Source organism: Delphinus delphis, chromosome 5 (genome assembly GCF_949987515.2).
Source record: "Delphinus delphis chromosome 5, mDelDel1.2, whole genome shotgun sequence".
Lineage (NCBI taxonomy): Eukaryota > Metazoa > Chordata > Mammalia > Artiodactyla > Delphinidae > Delphinus > Delphinus delphis.
The window spans coordinates 12,583,239-12,599,056 of record NC_082687.1 but is presented as its reverse complement, the minus strand read 5'-3'; the positions used below and the strand labels follow the sequence as shown (position 1 = coordinate 12,599,056).

The following is a 15,818-nucleotide window of genomic DNA, read 5'->3' as shown; positions in this document are numbered from 1 at the left end:
ACTTTCTATATCAGAGTGAAATAAACATTCTGATATTAGTATGTGAATTTAAAACAAATTCCTCAAATGGGGTTGGTACATTCATGTGAGTGACTGTCTAAAGATTCCAAATATGGCTTCAATGTTGTGTAAAGGATGTTTTCTATTTCTCTTCAATATTGAAGTTAAACTTATTTAATAAAGTTCTCAACTTTGCAAAAACACAGGGAAAGAAGGAATGCATTCTCTATCATATCAATTACCTTCCTAGACCATATAAATTATTATCCTCTTTCATTTGTGGTGTATTTCTCTATGTTTATAATTTCCAGACTAACATAGACCATTATTTTATGGAATAAGCATCCTAAATAAAAATGACCGATCAATCTAAACAATTCCCTAAGATTATGTCCATAGAATCATATAGAATCTCATGGTTGAAATGCTCTTTAAAAGTTACTTAGAATGGTCTCACACAAATCTGCACTCTCTTTTATGCCTGGAAGTTATCTTCCTCTTTAATTTTATCCCCAAACCATGACCGGAGATAGATGAAAATCTAGGTAATAGATGGCATTTCAATAGCCAACAGTGGATTTCAGGATTTATATATCCTCAAGTTATGAGATTTTCTTATCATAGCACCAGTCTTTGTATCACCTTGGCTTTGACTGATGCAGTAGTCTCTTAATTTATATCCTATAGCCCACCAAATCTTTTTAATTCTACACATATTTTACTGAATTTTTGTTTGTCCTAGCCTGTAAGTTTCTTTAAACCTTAAAGCCATTCCTGGACAACATCATTCCCTTTGGCAAATATTCACTCACTGTTCTTTAGCTTTGATTCAAGACTTATTATTCACCACTTACCTGTGCTTGCCATCTATTAGACCAAGTACTTAATGATTCAAGTCCTTTATCTGATTGAATTGCTCCTTACTGTTTGCAATGTCTGCCAATTCAATATCACCTGCAAATTTAGAAAATTGCTTCTACAACCGTTCACTAAGTCATTTGCATCTACATAATTTATTTCCTTTCACAGATCTCTTTTCATCCTTCTCCTTCATTAGTGTTAAATTCTTTCCTTATCAACAACAAATATTTTGGGTCATTTTTTTCTCTTCTTACATACACACAGTTTGTGTTACTTCCCACATCTGTGATCCAGCTCCATCCAATATGTATATCCAGTGGATTATTTTTGAACACTCACTATTCAGACATACAAACATGCATTCTTATGACCACATGTACTTTTTCAACTTCTTGCCCGACTACAGCTGACATACTCTGGGAAATTCAATTAGTCCATTAATGCTTGTTCAATCTAATTTAAAGAATTAAAATCTTAGTGTCTAATTTAAAGTCTCTATGAGGACTTCTTTTTCCCTTTACACATTTTATTGATTCCCTTTGAAAAACTACCTTTTTGTTTCGCAAGGCTTGTTAGCATTTATCACTGGGCAGGTGTGTGGGGGGAGCAGTTCTCTGGTGAGTGAAGTTTCATTGGTGGATACAGACATTTTCAAGCTGGTTTACAGTCATGGAAAGATATAATGGAAATATATATGGGTTTTTGTGTGTGTAACTGTGGGGCATACTTGATGATCTTCAGGCATCCAACTGAGGACCCTTTTCATCCACAAGCGTGGCTCCTCAAACACTGCCTTCTCCTGATCCAGGGGGTGGCTTGTTCAAGAGGCAGCTTGTGGCCTTTGTCCTAGCTAACCACTTCTGTCTTCTCTAGTCCAAAGGAATCATCCCAACCCTAACTTCTTAAAAAATTGAGATGAGAATGTTGTTAACCATTGTGTCTCCCGCAGCTTGTTCTTGTAACACAGATACATCCAACTCTATGGGCCTATCTTTATGCCTGATGCCTTCCGGACTGCCCCTGCCACTCCTCTCCAGTGCGGATGGGAAAGAGGTCAGCTCACCACCTTCTCAGGTCCTCTAAACCCTCCTCCCAAGTAAGCTCTCTCTTCCCTCCAGCGTTTTCTGTCTTTCTTAGAAGCAAAAGTAATAACACCAGTTCTCCTTGTCCAGGCTCACGTACCATTTTGTGCATGATCTCCATGTTACTTCAATACTCCCAATTTAGTTTTTATAATGGAGGTGAGAGGAATACCTATATTTCTTTTTCTTTCTTTTTTTTTTTTTTAGGACCAACAGGATAATTTTATTCTCATTTTTCCTTAAAATAAAGATACAGTAGAAGTTTAACAGTTCACTATGATTAGATGTGATTTACAACTTTTTTTTTTTTTTCCTCGGTACACGGGCCTCTCACTGCTGTGGCCTCTCCCGTTGCAGAGCACAGGCTCTGGACGGGCAGGTTCAGCGGCCACGGCTCACGGGGCCCAGCCGCTCCGCGGTATGTGGGATCTTCCTAGACCGGGGCACGAACCCGCGTCCCCTGCTTTGGCAGGTGGATTCTCAACCACTGCGCCACCAGGGAAGCCCCCTACAATTTTAACATTTTTTTAAACAAATGACAACAGAAACAAAAAAAAAAAACTAGTACAAATCATAAAACTACTAGAGCAAAGAGAAACTACCTTTCTGATCAAAACAGGTACCACAGCTCTAAACTTCCTTAGAAAGCGTTCTAAGATTTCTAAGCTAAACTTTCTTAGAAAGGGGTTTGTGGAAAGCCTTTAATTTCAAGTATTTAAACTATTCCTGTACCCACTAAATGCTTTCATCATCTTGTTAATCAAACGCTTCCTAAATTTACGAACCAGTGATCAAGCGGCCTGAAACAAGTCTTGATCCTATTTTTCCAGCTATAAATTATTAATATTTCAAGGAAACAAAATATTTTCTAAGCACATAAGTTTTCTAAAAACTTCAATTACCTTTTCTGGCTCAGTACCTGACTGAAATGTTCAAATGTTCGTATTGCACACAAAAAAATTTGAGCAGCGTATTATATGAGTGTGAGAAGCTGATGAAAAATAAGATTGAGGAAAATCCCCAAGTTGTGTCCCATGTAACATGATTGAATATATAGTTTCTGTATCTTTAATTAATATAAGTAAAAACTAATCTTTAGAACAGCACAGAAATACTAATGCATCAGAGTTTTACAAAATATATTCAACCCCCTTATATGTGCAACAATCTTTTAGTTTTGGAGCTGCCATACAAGCGAGCTAGTTTCTTCTCCTTTATGTATGAAAGCCAGAAGTCATGTGTACAAAGTTATTTATATGAGAAGAATAAAGATCCACATTCCTTTTCTTTGTCCTTGACAAATATTTATGGGATGTTGGAAATGATGAAAAAACAATTTCAATGTTATGAAGTCCAAAGACTTGGAACGAAAAAACTTGTAGTGGCGCACTGCGCTACACGGAATGACAATCATCTTCTAGAAAGAGGAAGACCTATATTTCTTAAACTTTTTTTTTCTTTTTTTTTAGCTCTAGACATCATACACATGGGTTCCAGGTACATTTACTAATTGTTTCTAGAGAATTCCATCTGGATGTTCTTCGGCCATCCTAAAATTAAAATGTCTAGAGCCAAGCTCTGTATCTCTGTTGCTCTTTTCTAATCTGTTCTTCTACATTCCCTAACTCTGTCATTGAGTGTCCATCTGCTCATGGCCCTCTGCTAAATTTCTCACTAAATCTCAATATGTCCTTTCTCTTCTCCTCCAACTTCTAGTCATTTTTTCTTGGAAAAAGTTCTAGTTCTAGTCATTTTTTCTTGGAATATTGATTGCTGTCTCAAAATCAGTTTTGGGTGCTAATCGCCTATTGCTGTTAAGTTTAGACACACTTTTTTCCTCTCTAGATTGTTGAAAAAGACATTTGTCTTTTCCCTTCTTCACTCCAATGCATCCTTGGCCTTACCTCAGTTATCTTTCTTAAACATAAATTAAATCCCACTTTTCTCTTATGTAAAAACCTTTTATAATTTTCACTGGCTAAGTGATAAAGTCCAAACTCTTTAGCACGGCAAGCATGCTTTTATAATTATCCCTACTGTTGCTTCTCACACTCCTACTCATCCTCAAGACCTAGCTCAAATTTCTCCTCTTATGTGAAATCTTTTCAACTCCTCAGGCAGAGGCTGCCACTCCACCCTCTGGTTGCCAAGGCACCCTGTATGCATTACCCTATGGCATTGATCACACTGCGTTTTAATGATTTATTTGCACATTTGTCTTCCTTGTACACTGTGAGATCTCTGAAGGCAGGAATGATGTCTTCCATTCCTTTGTATCTGTGATGCTAGGCACAGTGCCCAGAACATACCATGCATTCAGAAACACATGGGGAATGAAAGGATGAATATAGGGCATTCTGCCTGGCACACAAAATAAAGTAAACACAACCTCAGCTCTCTGGTTCCAAAAGAGGGACTATGGAAAGAAAAGGGAAGAGGTCAGTTTCTCTCTCTATATATATATATACTTTCCCCCCGACAAAGGGTCATTTGAAAAGTGAAATAGATGTACCCAGAAGACAGAATTATCAAAAAATGGGAATAGTTTGAAAGCCTTATGGGACAAAGGATGAGTTTAGCTGGGGTTGAAAATATAGGAAGATGCAGTGAGTGAGGCCAGCCAAAGCAGATTGAAGCTGAATGCGATCTATATGGAGTGTGACAAAATGTAGGGATTGAGACGTAGACTTCAGAAAACAATGGATGCCTTTCTAAGGAGCTTTAATTTTTTTAAAAAAAAAGGAAAAGAAGAACAGGTTTTTGAGATAAAAAGTGAGATTTTTTGAGAAGTTGAAAGATGCAAATGTTTTTTGTCACTCCCCCAATCCTTCTCTATGTAATCTTATTTTTTTATCCTCGATTCATATTCAACCAAACTCCATCTGAACCTTCTTTGAATTTGCAGGTCTTAAAACCTGCGGTGAACTGTTTCTGAGTATTATTTTCCTCACTGTCTGTAATTTGGTTTATTAAAATGCTTTTAAGACCAAACTTACACTAGAACTCTGTTCCTCTCTGTTAACTGGTTAAGGGGGATGAGCACTTGGACTCTGGATTCACACTGCCTGGGTTTGAATCATGAATTCTCCACAACTTGGCTAAGTGACCGTGGGCAAGTTACTTTAGCTCCCTAACTCTTTAGCTCCCTAACTATAATTGCTTATTTGGGTTCAGTTCAGTTTCATCATCCACACTATTGGGATAATAGTACTACCTACCTCACAGGGTTGTGTGAGTGCTTTGGCAATAGTAAGCTCTACATAAGTGCTAATAATTATTATTTGGTCCATTTCAAGCTATGTTTTTTTTCATTCTCTATGGTACCTTTCTTGTCACTGCTGTCAAGTATATTGCTGACTGAAATATGTGCTTCTAATTCCAATGATATTCTATTTTTTATTTTAAAACAGCATATAAAAGAATTCCAAGTAATATAACATGAAGTTTTTAGCTCTTTCCTTATAAAAGCACTAAACTTTCATATTTCATCAACTTACTTTATTTTTTTACTTTATTAATTGCCCTACTCCACTACACTAGATTTCCTTTTAGATTTCTATTATCTATCAGTTTCTTCTTTTGAAAGTCTAGTTCGTATCTTTTATAGCTTTACCTATGGGGATCTTAGTATTTTCTTATGGATTTTATACTTCTTCATGTAGGTGAAGCAGTGAGGCTAACAATGCATCATACTTTTGCAAATATTTTCCAGCGTATCATTTGTAATTTAATTTAGTTATTATTGTTTTTGATTTATTGATGATTTAAAATTTTGTATATATGCAGCTATTGATAGTTTCCATGTAACTTATTCCATTATTTTTAAGCCTCTGATACTTCCCATGTTCCCTCTCTGACTCGTTTTTAATGTGTTTTTCCATAATCATCATGACAAATACTCTAGAAAACGTTCTTTTAATTTTGGTTTCCCCTTAGGAAGGCAGACAGTCTTGTTAATTTTAGAAGTCTTACGTCATGTATAGAGGTATTCAATGGCAATATTTACTGCTATTTTAAATATACTTAGATTCATGAAAAATGTCTACACTAGTAAAATATATATAACAATAATAAGCTCACTTTTCTGGAACTCTGTCATGACATTATTATGCCGTTGCAACAGTGTTATTTTGCTTTACAGGGGTCAATAATCCTGATAACATTTTAATGATGATTCTCGTTGGATAATCTAAATTACTTTATGATATTTTACTGCATTACTACTTGCATAATTGAATTGACATTTTAAGTTGCTGAAAATTAGAGCATACATCTCTATTAGTAATAGAATACAGTGACTGCCCATTCCTTCTGAAAATGTTATCTTCCTGTTGCTTTCATTTTTTTAATTTAATTTTTATTTTATATTGGGGTACAGTTGATTTACAATGTTGTGTTAGTTTCAGGTGGACAGCAAAGTAATTCAGTTATATATATACATATATCCATTCTTTTTCAGATTCTCTTCCCATATAGGTTATTATATAATATTGACTAGAGTTCCCTGTGCTATACAGAAGGTCCTTGTTGATTATTTATTTTATATATAGTAGTGTGTATATGTTAATCCCAACCTCCTAATTTATTCCTCCCCCCCACCTCTCCTCTTTGGTTACCATAAGTTTGTTTTCTTTTCTTTTTTTTAAATTAATTTTTATTGGAGTATAGTTGCCTTACAATGTTGTGTTAGCTTCTACTGTACAGCAAAAGTCCCTCCCTTTTGGACTTCCTTCCCATTTAGGTTACTACAGTGCATTAAGTAAGAGTACCCTGTGCTATAGAGCATGTTCTCATTAGTTACATTCTCTCAGTTTTCTTCCCCTGTCTCTACCTGCTCCAACAAACTCTTATGTAAGCTTCTTCACTTTTACCTGCTTAAAAAGTATTTCTTAAAGCCTAGTCAGAATGGCTAAATATCTTCTTGAAGAAAATAAAATCTAGTTGCAATAAATAGCTTTATATTTTTTCCAGCTAAAAAATCATACATTTGTCAGTCAGCTTCTCTAAGCCTGAATTTTTGCTATCTAAAAGGACCCTGCTGAACTTTACATTATCATACAATAATGATATGCTCTTACATGCAAATAAAAACAAATTGTTTATGAAGAACAACATACAATTGCTTGTGTGTGGTTTTTATGCAATAAATTCTTAAAGTGTTTTTAAAAAATCATAGTTAGAAGTGATATTCCTCATTTCATAGGTGAGGAAGCAAATCTCAAAAATCTAACTAACTGGAGCGAGCACACAACCAAATTAAAAACAGCACCAACATTAGCCTCATTATAATGCTTGGTACTTTTAACTTGCATTTAGTAAGTGAAGATTGTTAGCGTGATAATACTTAAGGATTTTTATCTACTATATCTATAGGATAAACTTGCATAATGCCTTTCCTTTTGTTTATCTTTATTTTAATATAATTGCTTATCTGGGTTCAGTTCAGGCAGGACCCCTCAGAAATACAAAGACAGAACGCTTGTTTTGTGGGTTTATAATAAAGGAATGTAAGATAAATAGTCATAGTTTTTATAAGAGAGATGAGGATTGATGATTCCTGTTAGCCTATTAAAATATTTCTATTAACCTTTTGCAAATAAAATTCCATATGTAATGGGTTTATTAAATAAACTGACGTTAGTAAAGTTTTAAAGGATATGAAAAACAGCTTTGTTTTTCCTATCACTGTCTTCAAAACCTCTTATTTTTTTTTCTCTTCTACATCTCTTAGAAACAACTTAGATCCTTTAGCTTTCTGAATACTTTTCAGTATTCCAGAAATAATTCCAGTTCTGGCAATGGTGGAATAATTTTTTATTGGGTTAACCCAACAAAGAGTAACAATTGTAAATTCTGGATGAAATTTTTAAAAAACACACATTGAACAGATTGCGTATCAGCTGAAAGCAGACATAAATTGAAGAGTACTCCACCCTTGACAGATGGTAACTGCTTTGGGTGAGATCTACTTTTATATGGCTCATTCACTGAGGACCCACCTCAGTTAGGCAACAACAGGTAGCTAGAGCTCAAGCAGAAAGTCAGAGTCTTATTAGCTTAATGCATCAGAGGATGGTGTTTGAGGCAGCCAGACTGTGCAGATATCAAAAGAGGACTCACATAAAGGAGAGAGCCACAGAGAAATAAGCCCCAAAATCTATGTATAAACTTCCCTCAAATCCTTGGTTGACTCCTAATCAATACATGCGTAAGAATGATTCTAGCTACCTAGAATAAAAAAGTTACCGAATGAACTTAACGGAAATTGGAGATGGCAAAGAAAGAATCAATAACCTGAAAATAGATCACGATAAATTATCCAATCTAAAGATCAGAGAGTAAAATATTATGATGAAATAAACAAGACGACAACATTAATAAGGTCTAACTTGAATGTTTTCTGAGCCTCAAGTACAGAGGAGAAAGAGAAGAGGGTGGAAAAAAATATTTGTATAAATAATTGTCAAGATTTATTAAACTTAGTGAAACATATCCCAGAAGCTCAGTGAACCTCTAACAGAGATAAATACAAAGAAAATCATAGCTGAATATCAAAACATCAAAAATGAAAAGAGAATTAAAAAACAGCCACTCCTACATTATAAAAAAGGAGCAAAAGTACAAATGATGGCTAACTTCTCATCAGAAACAATATTTGGCGAAAGACAATAGAATGGCATATTTAAAGTCATGAACGTTAAAAAAAAAAACTTTATGTATGGTAATGAATGTTAACTAGACTTATTGTGGCAATCATTCTGCAATATATACATATATCAAATCATTAAGTTGTACGCCTGAAATTAATATAATGTTATGTATCAATTATACTGTGAAATAATAAAAACATTTATTATTGTATGAAAAATTGTTGAATAATAATTTTATTTTTGAAATAAAAAGTTGCTCTTGCTTTAAAATCACCAGCCTTGATTTTAGGAATAATAATATTTCATCTATAATTTTCTTCTTAGATAATAAAAAAGTATGAGGAAAAATATATTTTGATTATAAGTGACTGTGTTCTGAGACTCGCAGTGCTCTTGTCAAACATAAATCAGAATCAGCAGTGTCACTTGAAAACACTAAGACAAAAAGTATCTAGGAAAAATAAACTTGTCAACTCAGAGTTTGTTATTTGCTAATAATATTAAAACTGACGATAAACAAAGAAATTTTAAGATAAACTAAAGTTGAGAGTATATGCCACTTGTAGGACTGGACTTCAAGACATTGTAAAGGAAGTTCTTCAGGCTGAACTAAATGATACCAGCCAGAAGCTCAGATATGTAGAAAGGAATAAAAAAAACACAGATAGTAAATAGACAAATAGTTAAATATCAGAAACTGTCTTTTCCCCCCCTCTTTATATCTTTGAAAGTCAACTGATTGTTTAAATCAAAAACTATGACATTTTACTTTGGAGTTCATAAATATAAATACATGACCATAATAACACAAAGGACATAGTACATATAAATGGAATTATATTGCTGCATGTTTATTACTTTTTTTAATGCGATGGGGTATGGTATTAATCTACACAGAATGTGATGTTAAGAATGCACATTACTATCTCTAGACTAACCATAGACAAAACTACAGAGAAATACAGCTAAAAAGCTAAGAGGGAAATAAAATCAAACACTAAAAAAATTCAATTAACCCAAAGGAAGGCAAGAAAAGAAGGAACAGAGGGAAAAAATGAGATACACAGAAATCAAATAGTAAATTATAGACATAAACATGACTATTCAACAACTCATCAGGAAGACATGATGATTAAAAATGTGTATGCTCCTAATAATAGAGCTTCCAAAAAATGAAGCAACGACTGACAGAAGTGGAGATAAAGTAATAGAGAAATAGTTTTCTATTATAGGAAATATCGTAAAATTTAGCTTTATATTGTCATCAGTTTTTGTTTCCACAAAGTTCATGAAATAGTATTGGTGAGATTTGATTCAACACCGCCACCTAATGCTTTGCCTTACACTTATTCTACATGAAATTAGCTTCCAAGGGTTATAGTCAACGTTTAGATATGTGATAAACAAACAAACAAGCAAACAAATCAATGCTTACCTTAAACACCAGTTCTCCCACCAAGCCATTCCATGTCCCATCTTCTTGTGGGCTTCCATACTTGTGATCCGGTGCAACATAAATTTCATAGTTAAAACCCAGGTAGTTAGATAAGGCATCCAAAACATCAATGGAGAAGCCTTGGTATTTCTTTGGCTTACCCAGGACATTTTCAGAGACCATTACAAAAGGTTCTTCCTACATGGAAATAAGAGAAATCCTTGATGTCAATCGATATTGCTCTCTTAAAGCAAACATTAATTCTTCAAAGAGTTTTGCTTACAAACAGTCTAAAAATTGGTTTTACACTGTGTGAGAATAACTTAGAAATATAACTTATGTGTTATTAATGCATCACTTTATCAAACAGTGTTTAATCACCCAGTTTCTTGTCAGCTCTCATTTTATTATTACCATATCAAAAATTAGATGAAAGTGATTATAAAACTTCAGGAACCGTGAATTCATGTTTCTTGCCGTCTCGGGACCAACCTAAGATTCATCAATAACAAAATCATATTTAGGAGATCATGAATTTGTTTCTCTCCTCAGGCAGTTATTGTTTATTTATGTCAAAATATGTAAAATAATATTTTAACAGATATAAACTACATAGAATTTTTTGAAAAGATCAAAAACTTCTAAGAACATATAATTTAGCTAAAATTTATAACATCACATTTACTGGGAGTTATTTGCTAAGTAATTTTGAAACTTGGATATAAACACACATTTCATTGCAAAAGTAATTTCTTTACTACTGTTATGAGAAATTCACTTACTTTTTGGGTAATTTGTGTAATTTAGTAAATTCAGCAAATTGGTTTCAATTTCCACCTCTTTCATCTTTTTGCATTGTTGTCCTCTTACAGTTAACAAATAGTGCCCTTTCACTTTTTAGAACACCTGGTGTTAAGAGCGGTAAATTGGTTTGACACATGCTGGCAGACTACAGAAAATTAGATAATCTATTTCTTAATTTCCTAAACTTGTTCAGGAATCTTTCAACAACAGTAATATTTACATCCATAGTATGTATATACACCCAGTCCTGTGGGCAGGTTAAAATCTATCCTGGGTCTAAGCCAGAATACCCAAGGATTTTAGCTTTGGATCATTTTTCCTTAGGGACTCACAAAACAGCCTTCATTGAGTGGTAAAATAATACTTTGCTTTTAGCTCTTACTCAAAGACACTAAGTAAGCGCCTTATAAAATCACTACGTCTATTATAGGAATATTGTCCACCATAACATTCAGTTTTCCCATGAGATAAATTTTTAAATTGTTCAGAGCCAAGAGAGCTTCATTTTGCTTCAGTAATGCCTTTTTTAAAATAATGAAAATGTAAATAATTATTTAGCTATCCCATTTCACTTTGGATACCCAGGAGATTATGATGCTCATCTATAACTATGTTGATATTGTGTTATTTGTAATTTTTAAAAAATCTTAGTTTTCTAAGCTACTGGTATTATTTTTTTAAAAAACTGGTCTTGTTTAACCATTTATATCTTATTTTATAGTAAAATAAATCAGTAAATAAATAGTTAGATGAAGGATGTGACTGCTGTTTCTTCCCCAGTAGTGTTCTCCTCTTTGTCATTAATTATATGTATCTATTTTCATTTTAGCACTACTGAGAATAAAGACAATCCATAGTCTCCCTTCAGGCAAGATGAAACCATGTGACCAATTCTGACAAATGTGATGTAGGCAGGGTGCTTTGTGCAACTGTTCTTCTGTCCTTTCTACTTATGAACACGTATTGGCTGGAAGCTCTGGTAACTATCTTAGATCACACATAATAGAGAAATAAGACAGAAGAAGTCTATGTCCTTGGCACTTGAAATGCTATAGAAGAATGACTGACTCTCTCGGGTTCTAGAATATAAGAAAAATTTAAAATTTCAATTTCTTGTTGTTAAGCTCCTGATTTTTTTCCTGTTTTAGCAGTATTTGATGCTAATGAATAATGACAGATTGATATATCAACAGATGAGAGGTTTTGAGAATGAATGAAAATTTCTAACAATACTGACTTTAATCTAAATGATATCAAATGAGTGAAAAGTAAAAATTCAACAAATCCTTTAATACAATATATAAAATACAGAACATCTTCTTGATTCCAAATATAAACTTCCCGCTAATATGGCAAAATTTGCTTCCGTCCATTTGATTGTCTGGACAAAATACAGACCTAGCTAATGACTATGCATTGCACAAATACTCTGAACTGGGTCATGAAGTTATTAGATTCAGAATGGGTTAAAGAAATTCCAAAATAAAGATCATATTCAGAGAGCATGTAAATAAGATCAGGAAATTCTAGAATTAATTGGGCATTGATTGTTTATATCATGTTGTACATGCTGGCAACAGAGAGCATGTAATTATTTCCTTACACACATTTCATTCATTTCTATATTTTGAACATCTATCCACTGACAAACCAATGGAAAGATGCTTCATGAAAAATCTTATTATTTGACTGGTTCCTCTACCAATAATTTTGGACCATATGTATTCTTTATTTATCCATGGTCTTTAAAATCTAACAAATCTCTTAGGTACAGCAGCAATTTAATCACCAGGATATGCAAAACCACTCTTTAAGGTGACACCTAAAAAATTAAGAAGACTAATTAATTATAATGCAGAGCTAACTGCTCTATGTGGCAAAAATAATATCCAAATGTATGCTTTCATATGAAATAGTGATTCTTTTTCATTTTGATTATCTTTAGAACAATTGTTTAATGTGTTAGATTATGTTATATTTGCTTAATATGCTGAATTTTCCCCTAGAAATGACTTTTTAATTCCAACTTTATAAGTAAATCCCTAGGCAAATGGATCCCTTTCAAAAGTTTGTTGTCAAAATCTGCTTCTAGCAACATCAGCTACAAATGATTAGAGTTACAGAATAAAAATGGTTATACTAAAGGTTGTTTTAAAGACTGTTGATGAATTATTGATGAACATGCTTTTTAAATTGTACATCCTAACTAAACTTTTATTACATCTTATCACTTCTCTTCTAGATCAATGTTTTTAAGCTTTGTTTTTAAGCTCTATTACACATTTGGATCACTATGCATAAATCCTACCTCAGACCACTTGTGTTTTATGAGGACAATAAAACAATATATTGGACAGGTAAACACAGACTGAAGCTCTGGGACCTATAGTAGAAAAGATACTTGTTCCTTCTCTACGGCAATACTGAGCTTGGTTTAATCACTTTTATCAATGCACCTATTTCCAAAATTTATTCATTCATTGACTTATCCATTTAACATGCATTAAGCAGTTACTGCATCAAATTACTACACTCAATATAGTGAGAGATATGGTAAAAAGTCATGGACACCACTTTCAAAATAATCATAACCTAGTATTGGAAAATCTATGTACTCAAAAAACATAAAGCAAAACTCAAGCAACCTGCAGCATAACTGGTACAAACAGAATATAAGAGAAATAGAAAGGAAACTGTAAAAAAAGGAAAATCACCATTTTGAGGGTTACAAGCCATGTACTATTTTAACAGATAAGAAAAACTAGAAACAAAAGTTTCAACTCAAAGTCACAAAGTAAGTTACAGAGAGGAGGCATCGTCATAACTCAACTTACTTCAATATTATATTTTTGGACCTCAAAATTTTCAATGTATGGATTAAAATCTAAAATGCCATAATTTGTTTCATATTTTAATGCAGTTGAAGGTGGTGTGAGACTGACAGACTCCAGATTCCTGACAGGAAGGAAAAATAAAAACCCCACAATCTTCTAGGAAGTATTTTCATTTTAGGTCTTACATTATCCCTTCAAACGATTGGTTGAATACAATGTCCACAGCAAAAGTCAAAGATACCATGTAACAGGAAGTTGTATTTCATATATAAAACCAGCAGAAGTAATATGTAACAGAAACAGATCTTTCAAGGACTCAGTTACTAAAATTTTCAGATGCATATTATAAAAATTATGTTTACTATTTTTAAGGAAATAAGGGGAAAACTTTTTTGGCAGAAAATTGGAAACTAAAGGAAGTATCATTGTAGAATTTGAAAAGAACTAAACAGAAATGTAAGAATTAGAAAAGACAATGACCAAAGTTAACAACTATCTAAGTTTATCAGCAGATTAGAAACAGATGAAGAGAGAATTAGTGACCTGTTATAGGTCAGAACTAATATCCAGGGTACAAAGGAATAAACAAATAGAAAATCCAAAAAGAAGGGGTAAGAGATGAGAAGCAGAAAGAAATGTAGTATGATAATACAAATACTGCAAAGGATATGAGGAAATAGGAGCTATCATGACCTTTGCTGGATGTTTAAATTTGTACAACCACTTTGAAAAACATTTTACATATCTAGTAGAGATTGAAAATCCTTACATGCAGTTAATTTTGCCTGGTTTTGAGAGTTACATACACATTTATCTAGTATGAAGATATGGATAGCTATGTCCTAGCAATTTCACTCCTTGGGTTTGAACACTAGAGAATCTTGGGCACCAAAATATATGCCCAAGAACATTTATAGCAGCATTGTCTGTAATAGCCCAAATCTGGAAATAATCTAAAAATCCAAATGTCTGTCAACATGGAAAAGTAAATATATTGTGGTATATTGATGTAATGGAATATTAAACAGCTTAAAATTGAAGCAAGCAGAGCGATACACAGTAATACAAATGAACGTTTACAAGAATCATGTTGAGTGAAAAAAGCAGTACTCCAAGATAACAGTTTGGTTCCATTTTTGTAACATTCAAGAACAGGTAAAATAACTATGTATTTAAGGGTACATAGTGGAGACACTATAAAGAAAATCAAGGAAGTAATCAGCTCTGGGTGGTTGGCCCTGGGATGCTGGAGAGGGTATGATCAGAAAGATACACAAGCAAAGATGGCTCTTGCGGTAATGACGATATTCTGGTGTTTTTGTTCTGGGCAGTGGTTACTTGGCTATTACTTTACTTTTAATCAATTAATGGTTTAAACTTTTTTCTGTATGGGTGTTATATTGCAATATCAACAAAAATAAAGAAAATTATGTTAAGTGGGAGTACATAATGGAGGGTGTTGAAACCATATTAAGGTTACTGTCTTATTTGGCAGGGAACTGGAGCTTTGTGGAAGGGAAATAGCATAATCAGAAAGTAATTCTGAGAGAAGAGTGTAGAATGGATTGTGGCAGAGTGAGGACTAAGGGTCCTTTGCAACCATACAGACAGGAGATTATGGCCTGTGCCTATCTAACATATATTTTAAAAGTGTGTACAGGTGGCTTTCTGTCTTCTATTATAGGGACAGGAAGAAGAAAAAGAGAAATTATAAAATCCTGCCTTTAAAATTCATTTCCCAGCAATTAGTTTCAAAGAGTATTAATAGGACTGAATCTAAACTGGTGAAAACCTGTCCGCCTATTAAATGAAAACAAATTGCAGACTTCGATTTGCTGATCATTTGGATGACAGATTCTCTAAACACAATCCTCAGCAACTGGAATAAATGAAGCTTTCACAGAATGCCTGTAGTTTATCAATCTAAGTGCATTAGCATGAGGATCCATAGACCTGCTTATAGAAGAGTGTTTCAGTGGTTGATAATTTTCATATTAGCAAGGATTTATTCACATCACTTGTTGGGTTATTAGATAATAACTTGATAATCCTGAATTTGTATTCAGTCACTTAAAAATATCTCACGCTAATTGCTTAGTTGATTTACAACACTGCAACTTGCAGATTTTGTAGCTAATTCCCGTATTTAGTA

General features: G+C 33.4%; 1 protein-coding gene across 2 annotated transcripts in view; it reads right to left on the bottom strand.

The window, feature by feature from the left end:
- The window catches only part of GRID2 (glutamate ionotropic receptor delta type subunit 2), a 1,342,883-nt gene that overhangs the window by 293,442 nt on the left and 1,033,623 nt on the right, over positions 1–15,818 (bottom strand). For both annotated transcript variants that reach the window (XM_060011605.1, XM_060011606.1), the window contains one exon: positions 10,029–10,226. In XM_060011605.1, coding sequence (XP_059867588.1) covers positions 10,029–10,226 — 198 coding nt within the window. The remainder of the gene's footprint in view (positions 1–10,028; positions 10,227–15,818) is intronic.